The sequence below is a fragment of the Corvus hawaiiensis genome, chromosome Z (genome assembly GCF_020740725.1).
Source record: "Corvus hawaiiensis isolate bCorHaw1 chromosome Z, bCorHaw1.pri.cur, whole genome shotgun sequence".
Taxonomy (NCBI): domain Eukaryota; kingdom Metazoa; phylum Chordata; class Aves; order Passeriformes; family Corvidae; genus Corvus; species Corvus hawaiiensis.
The window spans coordinates 71,668,914-71,694,054 of NC_063255.1; the positions used below are offsets into that span (position 1 = coordinate 71,668,914).

At 38.3% G+C, this 25,141-nt stretch overlaps 1 protein-coding gene across 4 annotated transcripts in view; it reads right to left on the reverse strand.

Moving 5' to 3' along the window:
- The window catches only part of FER (FER tyrosine kinase), a 161,984-nt gene that overhangs the window by 116,828 nt on the left and 20,015 nt on the right, over nt 1-25,141 (reverse strand). For all 4 annotated transcript variants that reach the window (XM_048292938.1, XM_048292939.1, XM_048292937.1 and 1 more), the window contains exons 4-6: nt 22,065-22,238; nt 18,546-18,645; nt 2,006-2,189 (exon numbers count right to left, since the gene is read on the reverse strand). In XM_048292938.1, the coding sequence (XP_048148895.1) occupies nt 2,006-2,189; nt 18,546-18,645; nt 22,065-22,238 (458 nt within the window). The remainder of the gene's footprint in view (nt 1-2,005; nt 2,190-18,545; nt 18,646-22,064; nt 22,239-25,141) is intronic.

The window sequence follows — 25,141 nt, forward strand, 5'->3', positions numbered from 1 at the left end:
TCTGGCATAAGGCAAAACGAGTTACAGAAATATGTGCATTTCCTTTAAACACTGGGTTTAACTTTTTTTTTAATATATATTTATATTATGATTTGCCATTCAGACAAAAACAGGTAAGTCACAAGTAAGCACATATTTACAAGAGGAGAGAAAATCAACCAAGAAGTTGCAATACGAAAGTGCAAGCCACCAAACCTTGTCTTTACCTGCTTCCAAGAGTGGGAAAAAACAAGTGAAGAGTGAATGTCAGAGGAAGAGGTAATACTGTGACACTACTCTTAATAGCATCCAGTGACACATACTCAGAACACCCCTCTATTCTCCTTAACTTTTAGCTTTCCTTCATAATGTACCTTCATAATTATTTCCTATTTCATTTTTTATCCCTGACAAATTTGCTAGCGTGCCAGGATCTGAAGCATGGTGGCCTCTCAAAAAACACTGATGAATTTTGGCTAGCCAAATACGCAGAGAAAAAAGTATAAATACATTTTTCCTGGATAAGATCTCAGGTGTGATAGGATTTTTTCAATACACTTGTTCTGGGCAAAAAAGAGACAAGAGAAGGCATTAAATCTTGCCTTTTCTGAGAATATCATGTGTGAAAAGGTTCCAGAAAATAGTTCATGGACTGTGATGAAAAGATAGCTAAACATCAACTACAGCAATAGAGAAAGAGAATAAGCAATAAGAGAAAGAGAATCTGTATCAATTACAGTGACAAAAAAAAGAGGAAAAAAAATCATTAGCAATATTAATATATACTTTTTTAAGTTTAAAAAACTAATTCACCCTGCAAAATTAGGGTTATTGAGGAAGTATTGTTTCACGCAGGGTTGTCACACTAGGCTCTACACCTGAAATCAGCATCTCTTTATGTACACTGAAGTTATTACAAAAGAATAATTTTCCAATACATTCAGAACTCACAAAAATGTCTGTGTAGTGACAAAAATATTTTTTACAGGTTTTTACTCCAGGCAGAGCAAAGATGAGTGGTTTCAATAAGTTCTTGTTCCATCATAAATTTCTTCAGTCAATTATCGTATCTCATGATTCTAAAAAATCACCTTAATTAGAGCACACACATTTAAATGTAGCCTTGTGCCATGATCTTGCATAAAAAATTAAAAGGATTGTACAGAGACTACTGTTTATTAAAGGTTTATTGCAATAGCAGCACCTGAATAAAAAAAATTAATATGATACTGCATAGAGAAGCTAATGATGCCTGCACCATGTAGAGTGTGGGATCCCCAACTCTCCTCACTTCTTGTGCACTGCAATTAAGACGAACACCGACTTCAGCACAGGTAACAAAATGAGTTAAAGAAGAATATTTCACATCTAAATGAACAATACTAACAGAAAAAGGTAACCACCCTTTTTTTTAGGCTAAGACAAAGACACAGCATGGTGGTTACAAACCAGAAAGGAGGGCTGAAAGTCCTCAATAACTGTTCTCAGAGATCATCACTTTGCACATACTCTGTAATGATGTAAAAATGATCTTTTAGGGAAGAGGTAGTTGTATTTTTAAGGGTGGATTCCTTACAGTGAGATCAAGTTTTTCAATAATACCGTTAATTCTTCCCCCCATATCATCAACCATGCATCTGGCTTGGCCCTCCTCCACAATCACTTTCAAGACACTTGGGCAGTTTAAACCAAATTTGTTGCTGGTGGAATTTCATAATAATGACTGCCAGAGAGGCAGCAAACTTGCCATAGTCTGTGTCAGCTGATGCACAAATCATGAACTCAAATATAAATACTGCAGTCAATATGTAAGAATTTATAAGAAGATGGTGTCTTGTTGGTAGGCTTAAGTAAGCACTTGGAACTACTGTCTGCATCATTAGGATAGACTTTTTTCAACTGTTACCCCTGACAGATAAGTAATTAATCAAGCACTGTTTCTTATTTTCAACTATTCCTATAAATTAATTAGAATATTACACATAGAAAATGGTACAAGTTAGAAATATATAAGAATACATCTTACAGGGCTTTAATCATTTCTTCTTGCATCTTCTGTAGTGAATCAAGTAACAGAGGAAGCGTAGTATCATAATATTGGTGCTGATGTAATTGTGCTCCTTTCAGTGCCAACACATACTGGTTATGCAACATATGAAGTTTCATAGTGGCTTTTTCACACCGATCTTTGGCTTTCTCTGTCTCCTTTCCTGAGAGAAAACAAATCAAAAATGCACATGGTGATTTAAAAGTATACAGGCCTGTAGATGACACATACCTGGTAGATTCACTGTACTAGTTAGAAATATATAAGAACACATCTTACAGGGCTTAAAGTCTGCCCCTTTTTCTAAGGTACCTTTTTTTAAGGTACATCTCTGAGGAAGGTAAAATCCAACCATTTTCAGATCATTGATATGATCAAATGTCTAGGTTTCCTAATTAATAAACTATGTAAGAAAAAGGTTATTTTCTTTGAGCAGAAATGTGAGAATTCTTTATCTAAAAGTATATGAAAACCACAAGTGTAAAAATAACTATGAACAAGAAAGAAATCTCAGACATGTGACTATCTAAAAGCTATTCTTCTATTTGCAAATAAATAAAAGAGGAAGAGATGTCCTACTACACCAGATTCATTAAAAATCTATTATTTTTTGTATTCAAGCATTCCTATTGCTACATATAATCCTAATAAAGTAATGATGCAGTCTACATATGAGTAGCTGAACCCTCACACTACTCCTGCTCAATATGGGCAGCTTCTCTCCTAGAACTCAACATTTCATTATCACATGATATCCAGATCAGGAGGTTTGGCTCTACAGCCTCAGCTTTGCACCATTGAGACTGGAAGTCCTCAAGTTCAAGCTTGACAGGACCAGTTCAGGGTTGAAACACAGAGCCACAAGATACTTCAAGAGGCCACCTATTCCATTCTTTGCCACAGTAACTGCACAGCTATGTGGGGTATGTTATCAACACTGTTTCCACCACAAATCCAAAACACAGCCCCATAACAGCTACGGTGAAGAAAATTAACTCTATTTCAGCCATAACCAGAATAGATGCATAAGCTTTTAATGACGTCATTGCTTTCTTCTTGATATTTATCAAGTATTTCATTACTTTTTCAGGAACTAAAATCATTTTAAATGAGTCCCATATCTGCAAATATCAAGTACAGAGTCACAACTACCTGCACAGATAAACTTACGCTACCTAAAGCAATCTAACCACTGCATTTCTTACGAACTTAAAATAATTTATGTCATAAAAAACATGTCTACTACCCATCACAAAGCAGTTGAGAAAAAAGAAAATGTAAGCATTCATAGGTAAGTGGCAGAACAGCCGTTTGAAAGCAGACCTTGAAGAGCTGTGTCATATAAGGAATACACAAGGGACTGTGAACTCAAATAAATCAAAACAGAGACACACATTAAAGGTACACTAAAAAAAAGTTGCGGGAAAACCAGTAACAAATCCTCTTTCATATACATTGGAGTCAGCAAGCTTGTCAGAAAAAGTAAACGACAGCCACCATAGAAAAGGAGCTGGTACAAGAAAAGAATTTTTTTTTCCTTCTGTGATCACTGCCTAAGACCTTCCGAGATTTCCAGGATAAAACACTACTTTGTGAAAGAGTCAATGAATCTCTTTCTTCTGAGGTGACAGAGGAAGAAGTTGTTGAGAATAAATGAAATAAGAACAAATTATGAGGGCTGGATGGTGCTTAGTTTTGAAACTTCAAAGGTAGTTGAGAAAGTTTGAGCTGAAATATTACGATTAGTTTTTACAGGAGGAAGTAGGCATTCAATGGAGAGCCCCAGGAATACCAGCTGGGCTCTGAGAGATGAGATGATGTAGTAGTTTGGTCCAAAATACTCATTACTGTTTATCTGCTGTGAGATAAGAATTAGGAGAAACGCAAAACAGGCACCAAACTTGAAATATAAAGAAGTTTATTAACAGACCTAAAAGAGGGAAAAAAAAATTATACCACACCTTCAGAACTCTCCTCCTCCCCCCATCTTCCTCCGTTCTCCCACTGACAATGTGAAAAGACAACCCTTAAGATGTTCAGTCTGTTTACCACTTCCATAACAACCTTGTTCAGTCCATTTAGGAAGAGAAGTCTCTTCTTGCTCATGCTATGAAAACATTATCACAACGAGACAGCCGCCCACTTCCAAATATTGTTCAGTCCATTTAGGAAGAGGTCTCTCTGCTCACAATGTGAGTCCCTTCCCCCGACTTGCAGCTTTTCCCACAACTGCTTTCGAGGGTCCACTCTTGAAGTTTTTGGGGTACAATTTTAAGGTTGAGCCATTCAGGAACAAAAGTTCTCTTCACCCATCTCTGGGAGCATTTCATCTCTAAGAACAGAGGCCCTCCTCCTTCCCTGGGAGCAAAGGGTCCTCCTCATCTTCCTCTTTAGGACTATCTCTGGGAGCATCTCTAGGAACTGAGGTTTTCTCCTTTCCCGTGTGGAGCAAAAGTCCTCATCTGGTCCATCTCTCCCTGTCCAAATTTCTCATTAAATTACAGCAGCGTCAGCATCTGCCTATCTCAGCGCAGGTGCTTTTGCTTACGAGTTGAACACTCCACCCCCCATATCTTCATGAAATTACAATGGGATACTCTGATATATCATAGCTTCACAACAGAATTTCAGCTTTAAGCATCTCCTCTCTCACTTCCCTCAGGTTTTCAGCTCTTCACAGCAATAAAAGGGTTAATCTCACCTCGGCCTTGCAGCTGTGTGGAGCTGTGGCCCGGCCCGGCCTGGCCCAAGCAGGGCCTGGCCGGGCCCGCTGGCCCCCGCACAGGACCCGCAGCCACCTGTGCCAGCACTGGAAACGAGACAGAGCTTGGGGGGGAGTTTGTCTATTCTTAAGTGTGGATCACAGAGGTGGTCACAACTTGAAGTGGCTTAAAGAATTGTCCATATTCAAACTGGCCAGCTGATAGGTTCTGTCAGGTCCCAGAGGAAGCTGTAAGCACCCTTAGCAAGGACGTCCCTTCCGGGACTATGCTTGCAAACCTATGACAGATGATGAAGGTGATGATGATGAAGATGCTGAAAGTAGCAAACAGGGAAACCAAACGTGAAGAACTGGAAAACAAACCTTGAGAGGTACTGATTAAAACTCAAAATAGTAAATTATAGAGTGAATATTTAGAGATGCACATGGGTAAAAAACTATTCAGGTTTAGTAACCTATTGTAAGCTTACTGAATGCACACAGAAATGAGATCTTGAGGTCAGTACAGAAAGATTGATAGAAATGTTAACTCAGTGTTCAGCAGCTGCTGAACACAATGTTATTTAGCAAAGGAGTAGACTGGGTTGGTATGCCGCTGATTAAATCCACTTTATAAGTATGCAATCTGCTGACCTCAAGGAGAATATATTTGTCATGCAAAAGGTTTAGAGAAGGGCATTAACTATCAGAAAGGTAGGAAACAAGACAAACAGAGAAAGAATGACTACAATGAAGGGTCCCAAAGCACTAGGAGTCTGAGGAGGAACATGCAAGAGACACAGTTACCAGACCTGCACAACCTCTTTCAATGTAAAAACCGCACAGCATTCTATGGAAATTGTAAAAACAAAGACCTACCTCAATGAGCATGCAGCTAACCTACGTATTCTTTTGGCAAAAGTTATCATAAACATAAAAAACTGATGTGGTTTAACAGTGAATAGACAAGTGTATGCAAAAAAAAAAAACAAAAAACAACCTGAAGTGCTACTAAGAGCTAGGACAGCACTTCTGACTCAGGAACTCCCTCGGCAACAAATTACCATGAAGCAGAAGCATGTTTCTATCAGTCTGTACTGTCATTTGGCTCTGTAGACACTCGCCACCTTGCCACTGTCAGCTTCATTTCAAACATGGATTAATAAAAATCACTTAAAAAGGATATTATGTCTTTCATTTAATTGAAAACAATCCAACTGCTGGCCTAATTTTGCACGTGGAAGGTACGGATTTCTTACACTACAATTTATGTGAGTTACACTGTACAACAAAGACGAAACACATCTCCAGAGCTGTCACTAGAGAATAATTTTTCATGTGAGTATGAATGAAGCAATCCACTTTATGAATTTCTGTAGAACTGTTTCAGAGAGATAACATTCACAAGGTCTATCTTAAACTTTAGCCAGACATAGCAAGTTTTGTCTTTGGCAAATCATCTAAGCTCGTGTTTCATGAGGAGACTAATTTTTTTTTATTTCCCAAAAACAAAAAGAATCATGCTATTTCTTTCTCAATGAAATGTCGACCATTTATAAGGGGGAAAAAAATAATCCAACACATCAGAATAATACCCTAGAACTTAAACACCCCCAAACATGCATGTCTGACACATAAAATCCCATTTTCATATGTGCCTTAAGGACTAAATTCCTCCTCTATATACATTATTTCTGAGGAGAACACCTCAACTAATTTCAGAGGATCATACAGACTTGTTTCTAAATACAGCAGTCAGAGCCAACCTGGTCATCTTCAGAGTAAAACATACACCCTGTAAGGTCTTTCTGGAGAAGGAGAGACATGTGGAACATGGGGAAATAATGGAAAGTGACTGAAGAGGGTTTGGAAGGCAAAGGAACAGGTCATGTAGCAGTTACAGGATGAAGACTGGATGAAAAAGGAGAGGACAAAGCAGTTGGAAGCCAGGGCTGAAAGCACCAAGTTTTGCTTGCCAATCCATTGGGAGACAGACTGTCCAGGGAAGCCAGACGAGTCAGGCAAGATGGTACCAGAGACAAAAATGCTGCCTTATTTCTTGGGTTTATTCTGTGTTTGGCAAATCCTGCTCAAGCATGCCCTAAATCAAATAATGCAAAATTATCTCCCTAAGTCATTGTTTAAGAGCTTAAAACCTACAAGCTGTCTACACATGTGTTTAAAATACATCCCTTATGAGTTTTCAGCTTATGAAATATCAGCACATGTGAAATCATACCATGAACCATCAGTACAAGCTTCTGACCTGTGAACTGCAACAAACCACCTTCAACAGTTAAACTAAACTGAAAATTTACACTAAAATTACCAAATCCATGTAAGTAGCAATTTAATAATACTATATCTCTTTCAGAAACCTCATTAACAGCTAAACTATCTTATTTTCCCATCTGTTTTAAGGACTAAATACCCTTGCTATACATTATTCCTCAGCAGAACACCTCAACTAATTGTAACATACATCAAATTATCATATTCACTCAACTTTAAAGCAGAGCCTTGGACCTATATTTAATTCAGAGGACACAGTTACAGTATTATTTTCATATTGTAATTTATTTTTTTAAGTAGCAAAATGCAGTGAGGCATCATACAGAGTTGTTCTACATGACAATTAGCATAGAGGAAAACAGCCAATTTTCTTTATCTGTATAATGAATTTCATAAATAGATCTAATTGTAATTCTACTGCCATCAGCTGTTGACAAAACTGTTTAATGTTAATAGAAACTGACTGTATATACAATATGTCACACCATAAACTGCACTGTGACGCTTGCAAAATTCAATTATGAAAGTTTTACACTTACAAAGAAAAGGCTGGCATTCTTTTTCAATCATTCTGGAGTCTAGTATTTCAATTTCTAATAAAAACTCATCTAAGCTTTTACTACATACAGTACAACACAGCCATCCAGGAAAAGAATGTTTTAGTCTATTTTCAATTAAAAGGATGATTTGCTAATCTGAAGTTCTTGCAATCATAATTATTAGACTCTTGTGGCCTAATAATAACCTAGAATGGAAGAAAAAATATTGGATGGGACAATGAACTGAGAAAAATTTCAGCTCATAATGTTCACTTCATCTTTTTTTAAATCAGCATCAATGTACAGCGCAAGTGCCTCAAAGAAACTGACCATAAGGAAATAAATATCTCAAACAGAGGAGGTTTTCACACATATTTTGACTTTAAAATAAATAATTATGCCAACAAGCTCAGGTTTGTACCCTCTTACAACTCCTTCCAGCTAGACCTTCAGCCATTCCGAAGTGATGACAAACTGATCACAAAAGAGGCAACAGAGATCATTATAAAGGCTTAGCTCACAATGGACAAACTAGATTTATAGATTTATAGCTCCTGGTATTGAAACCTGACCTTCGGCTTCAGTGCACAGCAAATGCCATCCCATGTAGATACACCAACGAAGGTAGTATCTGTCTGACACAATATTAGATAGGCCACGTTTTTGATAATTAACTTAATTTAGTTTCAAAATAAGCCAATGACACATCTGATGTGACACTATATGGTTACATCCCTCCAATAGAAACACAGTGAGAAAGCTTACATATGCTAGAACTGTGGAAACAGACAAACAAAATGAAAAATAGAAGGACAAGCTGAAAATCTACACAAGTAACAAGAAGGAGGGAAGTCTTTATACATAAATAAATCTATGACTAACAATCCAGTGAAACTGAGGACTAAAACACATACCAGGAACTCACATAACTGTCTCTTGTAGTTCAGGGACTGCAAAATGCAAATCCATTCAAATTTCTGGGTATAGGTAAGTACAGGGAAAAACAGCAAAGGCAATGTCGTAAGAAATGTGGGCAGCAATGACACTGCCAGGGGAAACCTGGACAGTACCAAAAGTGACTACAGAGCTCTGGGGGCGGACATGAAAAGCATGAGGGACCAGGTTGTGTCCTCCTTAATCCTGCCAGTGAAGGGAAAGGGTGCAAGGAGGGCACTGACAGTACAAACTGAGAAGTAGCTGCGGAACCAGTGTCGGCCACAGGGGTTTGGATTCTACTATGGGACCCTTTTTGCAGAACACCACCTGCTTGGAAGATAGGAAGCACCTTCCTAAGCAGGGTAAAAGTATTTTTGCCAGTAAAATGACTGACCTCATTAAGAGGGCTTTAAACTAGAAACTACACAGGATGGAGAGGATGACCCACAGTCCTGAGGGAGCAGTGAAGGAGACTGCTAAGGAAAGGGCATGGTAAGATGGGAATGGATCAATCACAAAGAAAACAAAACAGAATTTGATGGGGTTACCTCCAGGAGGTGCAAGTGAGCAAGAAGGTTCTCAAAAGGCACCAGTGTGAGTAAAGTCCCCCAAATCCTCACCAGGACCTCAACATGATGGGATGACGTGCCTGTGTATTACCGCATGCAGCGTGGCAGATAAACATGGTAAGCTGGCTCTCTGTGTGCAGCTGTAGGGCCAGGATACTGTCAGGATCATGGGGGCAGGACTGGAGCTATGCAAAGGAGAATTCAGACTCCTGGGGAAAAGCAGCCCAGGAAGTCAAGGAGAGGGAGCTGCACTTTACATGACATAGCAGCTGGAGTGCATAGAGCTCTGCCTTGGGATGGATGAGGAGCAACAGACAAGGAGCGACCTTATGGGTTAGGATTAAGGAGGGAAGAGGCAAGGTCCCACAGAAAGCTAAGCAGATTGGCTTGAGAGTTGGTTCAATTTTCTGCATTAAAATCTCACTAAGTACCACAGTATTTGATTTCAGAAAATTTTAAAATGGGAAAAGAGGGGAGAATCAGATTTTACCATTTTTCTTATATTTTCTCTCCTTTTTTTTAAGGAAGCAACAATAATCCCTTGAGTAGACATGCAAATCTTGAGCCATAATAATTTTTAAGACAGAAAAAACTTCCTTCTTCAGTTTGATTTAGGAACTTTTATTTTTGTAAATACCAGCACTAAACTGTAAAGCTGTCAATGCATATAGTGATCTACAACGCATTTCCCATTGTTTATGACTGCTGTTTTTCAAATAATTTTCCAGAACTGCATTTATCTTTCCATCTACACATTTTTTTCAGCATTTTCAACAACACAGATGATTTCTGAGCATTTTTGCTATCTTTACCTTTGTTTATCAATAACAAAACTCCAATACAGTCACTTCCTTATTTATTTTGACTTTGGAGACACACCTGTTCACAGAGCACTATTTAATTGTGCTTGGAAAAGAACACTCCATTATACTTATGAATGAGATGGTCCTGGCTTTCAAACAGGTCTTTTTCTAGCAAGATATTTTTTTAAAACAATAAAATATGTTTACATTAGAGAATCATAAAGCTTGACTCAACTGCTCCACAGACTGAAACTGGAGCAAGTACCAATGGGATGGCAACATGCTCATTATCTCAACTGAATTTCAGTAAGGACTAAGCACTTAAATTACAGCAAATAATTTAAAAGCCTAGATATGATGGGAAAAAAGGACTCCTTTTATAGATCAAGCCAATATAATTATGTATATTTACATTAATTGATTCCCAATACTGAAGAGTACGTTACACAACTTATAGTGAGTTCTTGAGAAAAAAATTGCTGGGCCCCACTTCCAGGGGCAACCTCTAACTTCTCCAATTCTATTCCTCATAGTTTGCTCAATTTCCTTGGTTTTCATTGCTCAGTAGGAAAGACACAGGTTGTAGAACTTGCTCTGTAATTGACTACTCTCTATTACCCATTCAACTGATTTCAGGACCTTCCTGATCCAAGTTATCTTTTTAAATTCCATACTTCACACTACAATGCTAGAGACACCTAAATACCATAGATGATTATGAAAATTACTTCCTCATACAATAGCTCTTATTGATCCCAAAAATACCACCAGTGACATGGCTTTTGAAGCATGTGGATTCCCATACTGAGCCTGGCTTCACTTCCCTAAGGCTAGGCTAGGCTATTCCAGTTGGAAGGGACCTAGAAGAATCATGAAGTTAAACTGCCTGATCAATTCAGGGCTAGCAAAAAACTAAAGCATATTTTGGAGGGCATTGTCCAAATGCCTGCTAAACACTGACAGGACTGGGGCAGCAACCACCTCTCTGGGAAGCCTGTTCCAGCGTTCTAACTCTCTTAATGAAGAAATGTTCCTTAACGTCAAGTCTGAATCTCCCCTGGCATGGCTGTGAGCTCTTCCTGTGTGTCCTGTCCCTGGATCCCAGGGAGATCAGCACCTCCCTCTCCACTTCCCCTCCCCAGGAAGCTGCAGAGGGCAGTGAGGTCACCCCTCAGCCTCCTTTTCTCCAAACTGGACAAACCCAGACTCCTCAGCAGCTCCTCACAGGACAGACCTTCCAGCCCTTCTGCCAGCTCTGCTGCCCTTCTCTGGGTGCATCCCAGTGCCTTCACATCCTTAAACTGTATGGCCCAGAACTGCTCTCAGTGCTCCAGGTGAGGCCTCACTAACACTAAATACAGAAGACAATCCCCTCTGTTGATTGTCTGGCTGTGCTGTGTTTGATGCACCCCAAGATAACACCTGTCACCCTGCTGACAGATGTGGAGCCTGTGGTTCTCCAGCACCCCAGGTCCCTTTCTGCAGGGCTGCTCTCTAGCCACTCCACTCCCAATTTAGACTTGCGTTCAAAGCTTTAGAAACATTCCTATCTACAAAGCAATTTTTATGCAAACTGCAGGCACTACTCAGCACACTCAGAAATTTAGTGGGTGAGCAGCCTTATCATCACTCTGCAAATCAGGAGATGCAAACACAGTGCTCTTAATTAACACAGGTTTTACAAGACCAAAATCACAAAGATAGACAGAAACAAGATAGGATCTTCACATTCAGTCTCTAATGTCTCTTACCCTTTACGTCTTGCAAGAGTCTTACATGAATGTGCTTCTTCAACAAGTCACACAGTCCTTTCTCCACTCAACCAACTTTTGAGAAGAGGGTAAGAAGTTTCTCCTGATTATTACTTAACAAGTTAATGACTGCAAATAGTAAATATTTTTCTAATGGGAAAAAAAACCCCAAACTATTTGTGTATTTTGAAGTGTTCAAATTTAAAGAACACCAGAGCTAAACTTCTGAGTTAAGTATTAGTTCACCAAAGCTATCAGCCCAGTCTTAAGTAAATAACATAGCATAAAAATAGCAAAAATGAATGTTCTATCTTTTGAACTGCTGTCAGGTGTTTGAACTATTAAGCACCTTCAGCCAATTCTCTCAGTCCTGTGCCTGCTGGTCTGTGAGGACTGAGGAGAGCACATCCTGGGGTTGCATGTCTGTGTTAAGAGGAAACCAGAGGTCCAAGCTGGTCCCACACTGCACAAGAAGTCACCACGACCTCTTTCCACTCTCTCGGGTTCCCTGCTCTAGAAGCTTTATTTTAGCGAAGAAACAACCCTACCCCTTCCAAGCACACACTGGTAGTATGTAAGTGTTGAAACACTTACAGTAGAGCATTAATTTTAAATCTATGCAGTCTGCTGACCTCTGTAAGACAGACCAGTTCAGCCAGCGTTACTTGTTTTGTCTTAGCAGTATGAGAGTTTCAGTCAAAACTAAGCTTAAAAAATATCCTACTAAGAGTTTCCCTTATTGAAGGAACAACTACAGGCAACACATGTCACCAGGAAATGCAGTTGTATAATAACAATTTTAAAGGCATCTCAGAATGAATGCACCGGCCACCTAATAAGTATTTTCTGACCACTCGGCTATTACAAAGAATAGTAGGACAATAATTTGATTTAATGAAAGCTTTTTTAACGGCTCCTTTATTCATCACAAATGTGAGCTTATGCTGCTGTGCAACTTCAGTATGTACCACAGAAGTCACATCAATTCTGAAGTATTAAATCACCAGAGTTGCAGGGAAAACATTCTTTCATCAGAAGCAATGTGGTATAATGTGCTAGGTGTACAGTTAATATTTCTAGGCATCTCTAAATCACAATGTTGTCAGGGAACACAAGCCTAGAGAAATCTGGTGCAGTATTTTTTATGCTGCTATAGCAGCATAAAATGGAATTATGATATTAAATACTTAGAATTGATGTATTTTTCCTTTACTATTTATTTCAGATCCATTATGTCACCTAAGAATGCTGCAACATAGTTTCTACATTCAATTAGTAATGAACTAGGAACAAGAATACAATAAACACATGTAATTCATGTATTTACAGAAAAACTGTATTTTTTTCTAAAGAGTATGTTGTATTAAAATTCAGTATGAACCTCCCAAAGCTACACTGGCTCTGCTCCGACTTGCAATATTTACTGATATATGAGCAACTGTTTCACACCTCAACATCTAACACCAAAATCAGCTATAAAAACAGATGCTAAATTTTATTAATGCATTTCAACTTTTTAAAAAACATGTAATGAACTGAGTAAATTATTGTTTCGTGTAATCATTATTTCCTTATTTATACAGCAGTTAAGTAATGCTTAACAAAAAATTCAAGGATGAAAATATTTGAAACCCCCACAGACACATGCAACTATACTAAACAGAGATGCACAATCCTGCTGAAACAAAAGTAACTGTGCAAACAGCAAACTTAAGTGGAAGCAGTAACTGGTCCAACCAAATGAGATTCAAACTGCAATGAAATAACACACGTGATACTTACTGTCGTCCTACAGTCTCCATTTTGTATTCTTAATAGATTATTCATAAAATTATTCCAGAAGATTTGTGACTTCTTTAGTGAAACAATGCCTTTTCCATCTGGCACAAATTTTGGCTTCATGTGTTTTTTTGCAGCAGCAACATCAACGTGCCACATTCTAATCACCTTGTTACTCAGCATCACTGATTAGCACAGCACTGTAAACTCAGACTTGTATACCCTCTGAGACTGTTACTGTGAACTGCTGCTGTAAAATGTTTACACTGTTCTTTCTGAATATCACACATCCAAAACACTTCACAGGGCTGTCCATTTCATCATAGAAAAATAATATAATATGCTTTTGTTTATATTTTGCTCCAAAGACCCCTGCATCCCCTGTGACTCCAATGCCCCAGTTCTGCAGAGGAACATGCTCTGCATTTCCTGTATATATTTTGTGGAGTTCTTTGAACAAAGCTTTCTAATCCAGAAGACTATTGTATTCAATCTGTCCACAGGTTTCCAAAAACTGAAGCATGCCTCATTAAAGAGGCACTGGACTAGTTCAGCTTGCTGACTTCATCCCCTCTCAGCTGTTATCTCTTACCATGTATTAAAAAACCGTAAGAATGAATGACTGAGGAAATAAAGGCAGAAAACTATCATGCAAATGACTAACATCAACCAGACTGCCTGACACCTGAAGCCTCCATGCCCAAGAAAAACCAACCAGACTGCATTTGTGATTCCCACGGTAATCACTGGTCCAGAAAGGAGCAGCTATGCATGAATTACTGGGGTAAGGGCTAGAACAAACAAGATCAATCAGTCATTTCTGACTGAACCATCAGGCAGGCACTGGTGGCCATAACAAGGCACTGCAACCCAGCCTAAGGCTGAAGTGGCAGCCAAGCGTCAGTGGTGCTCCCTCTGCAACACAACTGTCCCACTGCTTCCCCCAGTGCACAAGCAGTGCTAGCAAAGGGTTCCCCAGAACAGCTTCTCAGACACTCTCCCCTTCCTCCAGACCTGGACAGAACAAAGTCTTCCACAATGAAGCTCCCGCATTCCTTCAGAAACCAGTTCCCTTTTCCGCACTAAAAAACTATCCAAGAATTCCCACCACATGCATTACCCACTGCTCAAACACTAACAAAACATGTAACTAACCAGTATCATTATTCAGTCCTTAACACTTACTACTCTTCCAATGGCCCCTAGTGTTTTCAGCAAAAAATGAAAACACCTGTGTAGCAGGTTCAGTTCGTAAACCAGGTGGAAACACCAATTTAGTGTAGTGGTTTGGTGCAGAACACTCATTACTTATTTACTTTCTGTGAGATGAGAATTAGGAGAAAGCAAAGCAGGCACAAAACTTAAAAGAATATAAAGAAGTTTATTAACAGACCTAAGAGAAAAAAAAAAATCAGACCACACCTTCAGAACACTTCTCCCCCCACGTTTCTCCCTTCTCCCACTGACAATGTAAAAAGACAACCCTTGAGATTTTCAGTGTGTTTACCACTTCCATAATAACCTCGTTCAGTTCATTTAGGGAGAGGAGTCTCTCTTGCTCATGCTATGGAGACATCTCCACAAAAAGTTCTCTCATGGCTCAGTATCACAACGAGACAGCCACCCGTGTTGGTTCTCTGCTCGCATGTGAGAGTCCCTGCCCCCAACTTACAGCTTTCCCCACAACTGCTTTTGAGGGTCCAATCTTGAGCTACTGGGGTGCCATTTTAAGGTTGAGGTGTTCAAAAACAAAGGTTCTCTTTACCCATCTCTGGAAGCATCTTCGTCTCTAGGAATAGAGGCCCTCCCCTTTCCCTGGGAGCAAAAGAGTCCTCATCATCTTCATCTCTAGGAACAGAGGTCTTCTCCTTCCAGTTGGAGCAAAAGCCCTCATCACTTCCATCTCTCCCTGTTCAAACTTCTCATCAAATTACAGCTGCTCCAGCATTTGCTTATTCCAGCACAGGTGCCTTTGCTCACAATTGCAGTTTGAACGCTCCACCCCCCATGCTTTCATGAAATTACAACGGGTACTCTGATATATCACAGTCCATCACCACCATAGCTTTACAACAGAGTTTCAGCTCCTAAGCATCTCCTCTTTCTCCTCCCTCACGTTTTCAGCTCTACTTTATTTACTTAATGTCTGCAGGCTTCATCTGTTCTGGAGGAAACTTACAGCACTAAAAGGGTTAATCTCACCCGGCCCTGCAGCTGGAATTCGCTTATCGCTGTTGGTCCCATGATCTTTGCCAGGCAGCAGGGCAGCTTCAGCTGAATCTTCGGCCGCACTGGAGAGGTGGGGTGGCAGCCAGGCCACGCCATCTGCATGTAACAGTGCTGGAGGGGGGCGCGGGTGGAACAGGGCTGCATGGCTCCAGGATGGCTGTGGCCTGGCCTGGCCTGGGCTGAGCAGGTCCTGGCCCAGACTCAGCCCAGACGAAGCAGGGCCCAGCCTGGACCCGCTGGGCCCCAAACAGGCCCAGTCCAGTTACCTGTCCCAAGGCTGGAAGCAAGAGAGCTTTCCTGGGGCTTGTCCATTCTTAAATGTGGACCATACAGGCATGTCAGGCTTTTTTAAGTGGCTTAAAAAATTGTCAATATTCAAACTGGCCAGCTGATAGGTTCTGTTAGGTCATAGAGGAAGCTGTAAGCACCTCTTTGCAAGAAAATCACTTCCGGAGTTATGCTAACCCATGACATGCTAACCCTGCATTAAGGTGTCACTGATTCAAAGCGACTGCCCCCTTAGCTAGTGTAAAGTAGCAAACACAGAAATTCAAGTTTACCTGAGAATACCTCCTGATTTCAGCAAATCACAAAATCACTTTCCACTGTATAAACTTTGCCAGCCTTCACCCTTATCAGTTAATGTCCTCTCCTGTGTGTGTTTAGTCCAGAACGTAATATCACTTTTAACAACTCAACCAGAAAACTGGACAGTAATTATCTTCACAAGCTGAAGAACCAGTTGTACCTCTTTCACTAGCAGCTCTAATAAACCTACTCTCTCACCAGAAAGTGGCTGTGCTATTCCAAAACAAAGCAGAAAAAAGTCACTAAATTTCAAAATCACTACTCTTGCAAAACAGAGACATTTGTCAGACACTTCATTGTGCAAATTTCATTCTTTTCCTGGGGACCAGCCTGTAGTACAGGTGCTGCACAAATTTACAAGTAACCCCCACAGCAAAGCTAAAATTTTATGTCCTAAGAGGTAGCTGTCCTCTTCAGCTCCAGACAGGAAAGGTCAGTCACTGTCTTACAGACTTGGTTGCTGGAGGAACAGACTCTGTTTAAAACAACATTTTACACAAATGGAGCTGGATGGGCTATTTTAACACATTACTTGCAAGAACTGGTGTCAAAAGATTTTAATTTTTTTGTTTAACAAAATGGTGTTCAGCTTATTTTCAATACTTGGTTATGCCCTCCCACTGTTGTGGTAACCACTGTTTCTTCCCTTGTTTTCAGTAATTCTTGAAATCCTGAAAAACTAAACCAGTTTGTACATAAACAAAAGTAATATATCTTAATAGCACATAATTTGAATAAGCATTGCTTACTGAATAAAAAATACCCTGGAATAATGAAGCATTGCAATTTTAAGACTTCCCTAACTTTCCACTTCACCAGTGAACCAGTTTGACAACTTAAAAGCTCAGAAATACCATGACTTAAAAAAATTGAAGCAGCTCAGCTGACCTGAAACCAACAAAGAACTGTAGTAGCTCATCAAATGCACAAGTATTTGTAAACAGGAACAGGGCCTGGGATGCAGCGGGGAGAAGCAGTTCTGCAATTTTTGGGAGAAAAACCTGTCACATTTTTATGTGCGTCAGTGTTTGTCAAAACAGACTTACACTAAGGTTTTAGTGGAAGCAAAATTCAGTATGAATCATAATAAGACAAACATTAGATAAAACCCTGAAAGAGAAGGTCAAAGAAAACCACAGGAGATAAGTGTCTTAAAAACAATTTATGTTTGCTGTCTATCTAAAGAAACATTAATTCAGTTAATCAAAACCACATCAAAACATCACAGTGCTGACAGTCAGAATGCTCCTTTATTCCAATGGGAAAGTTTGGTGCTTCAGGGATAGAGAACGACCAGATTGGTAACAGGAAGACAGGATGAAACGGGCTAAAAATAACACACTAAGATCTGAACAACCTATTACATTTTCCATGTTACATACTACATATTCCAGTGTTAAGTAGTTACTTGAAGATAAACCAAGTAACCAAATTAATTTACATACAGAAAACCTGCAACTGGATGAAATGAACATCTAAGTAGGCATTTTAAAGTAATTATGAACTTCAGTAAAAGAAATAAAACAGTAAAAGTTCAACAGTGCTAAGTGTAACTTCTTGTCCCCTGCTGTTTTGTCCAAATTTTGGACAAAGCTGGAAAAAAACATCTGTCTCTCCTCACTGAGAGCTACTACAACTATACTACAACAGAACCAAGAACATTAACTATCGTTTGGACGGTCAGACAAAACCTTAGGATGGATCTTGGAATTACACTTACATCCTGCCATTCAGTCACTTTTCACTAAAGGAAGAAAAGAAAATCTTGGAAGAACACATAAAAGCAACTATTAGCAAGATATTTCAATACATAATAGAAAAAAGCTCTCTTTTATCTCATCATTCAAGCACAATTCAACAGGAATCAAAATCCATGCAGATTGAACACATCATTCCCTAAAAAAAAAATCTCAGTGTGCAAATGACTTATTTTCCTCTTGTAGATGAGGTTGACAAAGGTTGGATGTGCTACACTGGCAGAAACTGATGCTGATGCCACTATAGCAACAATAGTAGTTCACAGGCAAGTAAGCCGCAGCTGCAACGCAGATGAGACAAGAGTCCATCTGAGCAATTTTAGATTTCAAAAACATCCACTGAAGGAATAATACAAGAACTGAAAAGAATCACCATTTATATTTTATGAATTTTTAAAAGATTATACCAAGCATACACAATGACAATCAGCCTGTCTTACTTAAGACACTAAATAACCTTTTACATTCTAATCAAAATGTAACTCAAAATAAAAAAAATTACCTTGTTTCATTCTTAGAGTTTTACCAGTTTTGAAAAGGGCACTAAAAAATACACAAAATTAAGTCAATCATACCTTTAGCCACAGCTTCTTTATACTTTTCTTTGGCAGAATTTACTTCTTTTATTAGTTGCCTATAGCTAGATTTTAGTTTCTCTAGTTCTGTCTTTGTGACCTTTAAGAAAAGAGAAATATAAAAAGCATTAAAAATACTTATTCTCAACACATTAGAAAAACATAGCATTAGTAAAAGAGAATTAACAGAATTTATTATCCAAAATAAGGATGCCACACTTTCCACTGGCTTGAGAAAATCTTAACAGGATATTACATGGTGCAATTACATAGTGCAAATTACATGTTATAAATTACATGGTGCAAAATCAATAAATGCATGGAATTAAATAAGAAGCCTAAGACACAGATCCCCATTCACATCAATGTAATTAAAAATATATTTAGAAAATCCAGTTAATCATCAACGATATTCCATTTCAATTACAAGGAAAAAAAAATATCAAAAAGATGCTTAACAAATCATACTAGTTTAAAATGTCCTATGCATAGGAAGGAATTTCTTCAGCACCTAAAACAAAAGCAGAATTCTTAGACATTACACTTCATACGTATGACTAAGGAACAGCAACTTGGCATGAAGCAGTCTATCAACTGTAAAACTCAAACCCTTAAAAAGAAAAACCAAGCCAACAAAGAAAAAAACCTAAACAAAAACCCAACTACAGAAGCAACCAACCAAACAAGAAACCTCTACCATGAAACAGAGCACTGAACATAACACTTTTGGTCACAAAATTAAAATAAAGTTTTCTCTTCTACCCCCAGCATTCATTCACTGTGTCACAAAACTAGTGCACTGTTCAGAAATAATCCCAAACCATGAACTTGCAAACAAAAGCCATTAACAAAACAGCCATCGTAATACCAAACAACTGTAAAGAAACCACAATATTGTAAAGAAAAACAAAAAATTCTGAACAGAAAAAAAACCCCAAACCAACCACCCAACCAAAAAAACAGACTTCCATGGGAAAATCATGGAAGAGAAACTTATTAACTGGTTTTGCTCCTCTTGCAGCTGGCAGCAAGAAGGCTGAAGTTCACAATTTTCCCTTTTTTTTCATGAGGTAAGGCCAAGGTAACACTACTTTCACCCCCCAGAACATCTGAAAATTTAATGAAATTCCTTAAAAATCCAACAAAGTGCTGTCTACAGCTTCTATTTTTGGGCCAACTGTGCAAAATTTAATTTAAAGGCAGAACATTTTCTCCACATCAATCACATATACTCATCTCATATTTTTACATTCTGCAAATTATACTCACAACTGCTGTTATTATGCACCAATAATACATAATAATCCAGTGATACAGGAGAAATAACTTTATAACAAACTTACATTATAAAGACATCATGGCAAATGGAGAAAAAGATTCAGTTAAGAAGTAGTGATCACAATTAAGATCTAAATAACACAAACAGCTTCTCTTACAGAAAACTGAAAAATAAAAGCCCACTAGCATTATGAAACATTTGTATTTATGTATAACCTTCTATTATGTATTTTACTGATTTTTAGATTGTGTTTTTCCAACAGATAAAACCAACACCAAGAGCATATCTGTTCCCAAAGAACACTTAAGGAACTAACATGGTCAAGGTTTACTTTAAACTCCGTTTTTATTTCAAAAGGTCTTGCCCACCTAATTAGCACTCTAATTAGTACTCTACTTTTTTCCCCCTTGAATTTCATGAAGAAAGAAAATTATTCAACACCTTAATGGAAACTGGAATAAATCTACAAGATTCAAGTCCTATTACATATATGCAAAAGCCACGTTATTTTACTGTCCTTAAGAATTTTCCCCATAAGATTCCTCACCGTAGAGGTGTCTAAAATAAGAAAGGATGACACATATGTATTTCACCTAAACACACTTTTATGCCAGCTTATCCTAAAAATAGGAGCTGCACAGACACTGACGTTCACACACTTTGGATACTGCCCTGGTATATAACTGTCATTTTACCTCTGTGCATAACAAAAGCAGAGGTAATACCACAGAACATGAGAAGTATTTTGAATTTGAGGGAGTCATTCTGAAAAGGCTCCAGGTACACAAAACCTCGAACAAACAATGTCAGCTAACAATGGGAGAACACTATTCAAATACTTCTTTGGAAAATCAGGAAGGGAAAAAAAGAAAAAACCCAAACCAAAATAACCTCAAACCAAACAACAGTGCAAGCTTATTCAGCAGGATGCAAAATACTTTCATGGTTATGCAGCCCATAATTAAATAAAGTCAATATGGTTTGTAATAATCGTTTGGCGAGTGCTCAATATGCATTATGTTTTTTTGGAAAAGTCTTATTTTAAAAGACATTTTTATTAGAGGTTTTATTAGAGTTTGGACTATTTACAGAAAAAAACCCCATTTCATAGTCTCTTTACAAAGTATACCTGAGTTTCCAGCAATCTTACTCCATTCAGCCTCTCCTTCTTATTTTTCTTTTTCTCTTAATGCAATTCTCTGTAACTTCTATTATTTCTAACACATGCTACCAGTTTTTCCTCTTCTTCCATCCTGACTTTTTTGAGATGCACCAATCCGTAAGTAGCAGTGAGTGATTATTTGGCTTGGAAGTTTTATCAAATAATGACAGCCTACTGACCATGCATCAAAAAAGATGTCCCCATAGTCCCTACTTGGGGAAGATGCCAAGATTGTAGCATAGTATGGAAGCAATCTTATTAGAGCCAATATATTTATCTTAAAATATTCTTAGTTTAAATACAGAATAGCTCCAAGTTCTTCTCATAACTGGCCCAAGAATCTTTTACTCATCAATCTGTGACAGCGTTACTGCTTTACTCAGATGTTACATTTTAATTACACTACTCCAAATCCCAAATTCTCTGCTGGAAGAAAGAAGAAGAAGTGCTTTTCCTTCTCTCAGCAGACCTTTCAGACTATCACTCTGATTTTTGACATCTGTAGCTAAATTTTCCCCAGAGCATCTGAATGAAACAGTGATTTCTGTCAGCTTTACTGACAAGACACAGCACTTTCAACACAAGCAGGACAACTGACATGTCACGGAAAACACTCTGAAGACTTCCACCTGCAGTCTAAATGTTTGGTTTACACATGCTTTATGTTTTAGAATAGAAACTAAAATCCTGTCCCCACCCAAAACAGTCTGCACTCATTAACAAAAGTTTACAGTGTCCCAGTCCCATGAATGTCTAGAGTGGAATGAGAACAGGAATAAAGATGGAACAGAGAAGTGTCACACAAGAATTATCCTCCACTGGAAGAAGAGCATTTGCAGTGTTAACTGTCCATGGAAATTCATATAGAAGATATTCTCCATCTTTGCCTTGACAGCTACCAGGAAAGAAAAATTGTATTGAAAATTAATAAAATTTAACTTAAGCATTCTACGTATCACCCACTATGCTTTTATCACAGCACAAACAGAAACAGCAACTAAAAAAATCCACTCTTAATTTAATATTTTTAAACATATAGAATTTTAATCCATTTATCAAGCACAGATGTATAAAATACCTTGTACATCTCTGCTTCAATTTGCTGATGAACACCTATGAAGCTCTTCTTAACTTGCTGCTTATCTTTGATCATCATTGTAAGCCTGTGCAAGGGCCCAGAATTAAGATCCTCTGCATGTGTCTTCATTATTTTACTCAGCTGTTCTGTTTGCTGTACCACGAGCAACCAAGACTATAAAAAAAAGTCAGAACAGAAAAGCACTTACTTACTTCAGCTCACAAATAACCAAACAATTAGTAAGAACTGTGGGAAAAGATGCATTGCTGTTTAAAAAAAATCAGTAAAAGAACTAATTTTAAACTTACTGAAATGCATTTGAGATCCTCCTGCAACAGCAAAATTATGCCTCAATCTTATTCATAAAATAATAAAAAAGCACCGAAGACAAAAATACAGTGTTGAATGTTCACCCTTTAGCACTGTCCTAGTATTTCTAAACACCAAAGAAAGCACTGCAGCCTTATTTTTTTTTAAATATACCCCCCAACACCCCCGAGAACAGTGCTCCCACGTCCTCTGTCCTCCAGTTTCCACCAACAGCTGCTCTGCCAGCGCTGACTTCCTCCTTTGTCTAAATACCTGACAGTAATATGCATTTGAGTGGTCTTGGTTTAAGAGGATACCATCACATCAGCTGCTTCACACAGCAGCATCAGTCAGGCCACCAGTACCAAAGCACAAACAGACGCAACATTCATCTGTCACTGTAACCCAACATCTTTCTGTACCCTTGCTTCAATAGCTTTCTTGGACATTCTGTCAGTTTTCAGGACAGCTTAATGTGCTGTGTGTGGCTTTGAATACAGACACACATTTACAGATATCACAGACAAATGCGAAATTCATCTTCAGTTCAAATAAAAGCCCTGGTTACCCTCAAGATTGCTGTCACGCATTGGATTCCTTAAAGATAACTCCCTGCCAATGAACGCTGTCCTGTATCTAAGATTTCAGAGTGGCTACATGCCACAGAATTACAATGTTTTGAAGGCAGCTAGCATATGAATTTTATTGGCATTTATCTTACTCTTACTAAAACAGAAATCAGCCTGAGATCAAAACCTTAGAAGATTAATTTGTTCGTTAGCTTTGGGGTTTCTTTCCATCCTGTATACAAATACATATACATAATATTTCCATCTCTGTATGACAATGCTACAACAGAAACTGGATTCTAGAGAAGAAAACAAAAGACAATTGATTCCCCTATATACTGGCCTATCTTTAACATTTCCTCCAGCTTGTAAACATCCCACAGATTGGCACAGAGCTATCCAGACTGCTTAAAGTGTGGTGTTGTAAAAGGTCAACGCCTAAAGCTTCCCTGCTATGGCTGGAAACCATTTCAGAACCCAAACTGAAAAGCTGCATAGGATAAAAACATCATTGAAAACCTGTGTGAGAGGAGTGGGCCTTGTGGTTACAGAAGATTTCATAAAAGTGCCCTCAGAGGTGAAAATGTAGTCAGAGTCATCCATTTTCTATAAGGCTGATTTATTACTGATGACAGAACTACTGTTTTAATCCTGAAAAATCACGACAAAAGCATTTTTCAACAGTACAGGGTATTCTAAAGAAATGCTTAGTTTACAATTCACCAAATGAGCTTAAATAAGCCAGAAACATAGCAAATACTTCCCTTCCTATTAAAAAAAAATCATTTGCATATTTTCCTGCTCTTCACACATCACTTTTTCCACCAGGAAAAGATGAAAGTGATGTTTCCATAGGGGAATATCAGTTAAGCAGGACTTCTGTGCTTTGTATGATTATATTTTACTATTTTAAATTAGGAGAAGGTAAAGTGAAAACTACTCAAAAATAGAGATTTATATGGGACAAAAAAGCTGGGTGGGGACAGCAGAAAAGGCAAAGCATTTCCTTCCACAAAAAATGACCACAGCCCAACAAATGCAATAAAATACAATATTGTTTGGTGTGTTTGGCTTAACAATATTTTTTAGACATATACACACACAAAAGAGCTGTCTGGAAGCTCTTAAAAACACCTCTTTTCTAGCATTACCAGCTGCTGCCACCATGCCTTCCAGCAAGTTTGCTGTCTCCACATGAAAAAAACACAGGACAGATTTTCCCAAACACCATTTCTAAACGCTCGCTCTTGCTGTATACTTAGAGATCAAAACAAAACAAACAACCACAATAACAAAACCAAACAAACAGAACCCATGAAAAATTACAGAGCTTCCTATTGGGGTTTAATGCCACAAAACACAAAATAATACCATAATACCAAACACAGGTATTTTACATCTTAGAAGACGTAAGATACTATACTTATGTCCCATAATATTTGCATCAGTCTTTGGTTCAGTAAAATGTCAGGAAGAGAGAAAAAAAGTATCACAAAAGAATAAAATAAATTAGAATGAGATTAGTAAATTAATCAATAATTCAGGCTTTTTAACTGCCAAAACTAGTAAGATAATGTGTCATTACACAACTTTAAAATCCAAGGTGTCAGTGAAATTTTAAGGCAAGCCCATACAAAAGATCTGCCGGTCCACATGAATATTTTTGCTGTTAGATAAATTTGTAGAAATCAGGGAAGCAACTTAATGAAAAATTACACCTCCTTATGGGAAAAAAAAGGGAACAAAAATGATGCTTAAGGACAACTTGAGTGTCTCTGGTCAAAACAAGATTTCAAAATGTGACACGCATACCTCTTTTCAAGCCAAAAAGAACATGGCTTAAGTCAGATCTCCAGATTTTTGAAATTTATCTGCTCACAAGAAGTGATCATGTTATTAACTGAGATACCTATGTGAAGGTTAATGGCTGTTTATGCCTTATAATGATAAATGGTCTGTGCCAATGAAAAAAAAAGGGCAGTATTTCAATTTACAAGGCAAGAATTATTGTGGGGGAGGGAAACAACAACAGAACATGTTATATATAAACACTGCACAGTGCTGAAGCAGCCGAGCTCTAGCAGCACAGCTTCCAAGTCACACACAGTCACTTTAACCTTGTATAAATCCAGCCTGCTCGCACAAGGAGCAGTCCTGTTCCTAATGCTGTGCCACAGCCACTGTCCAAGCAGCCACCCC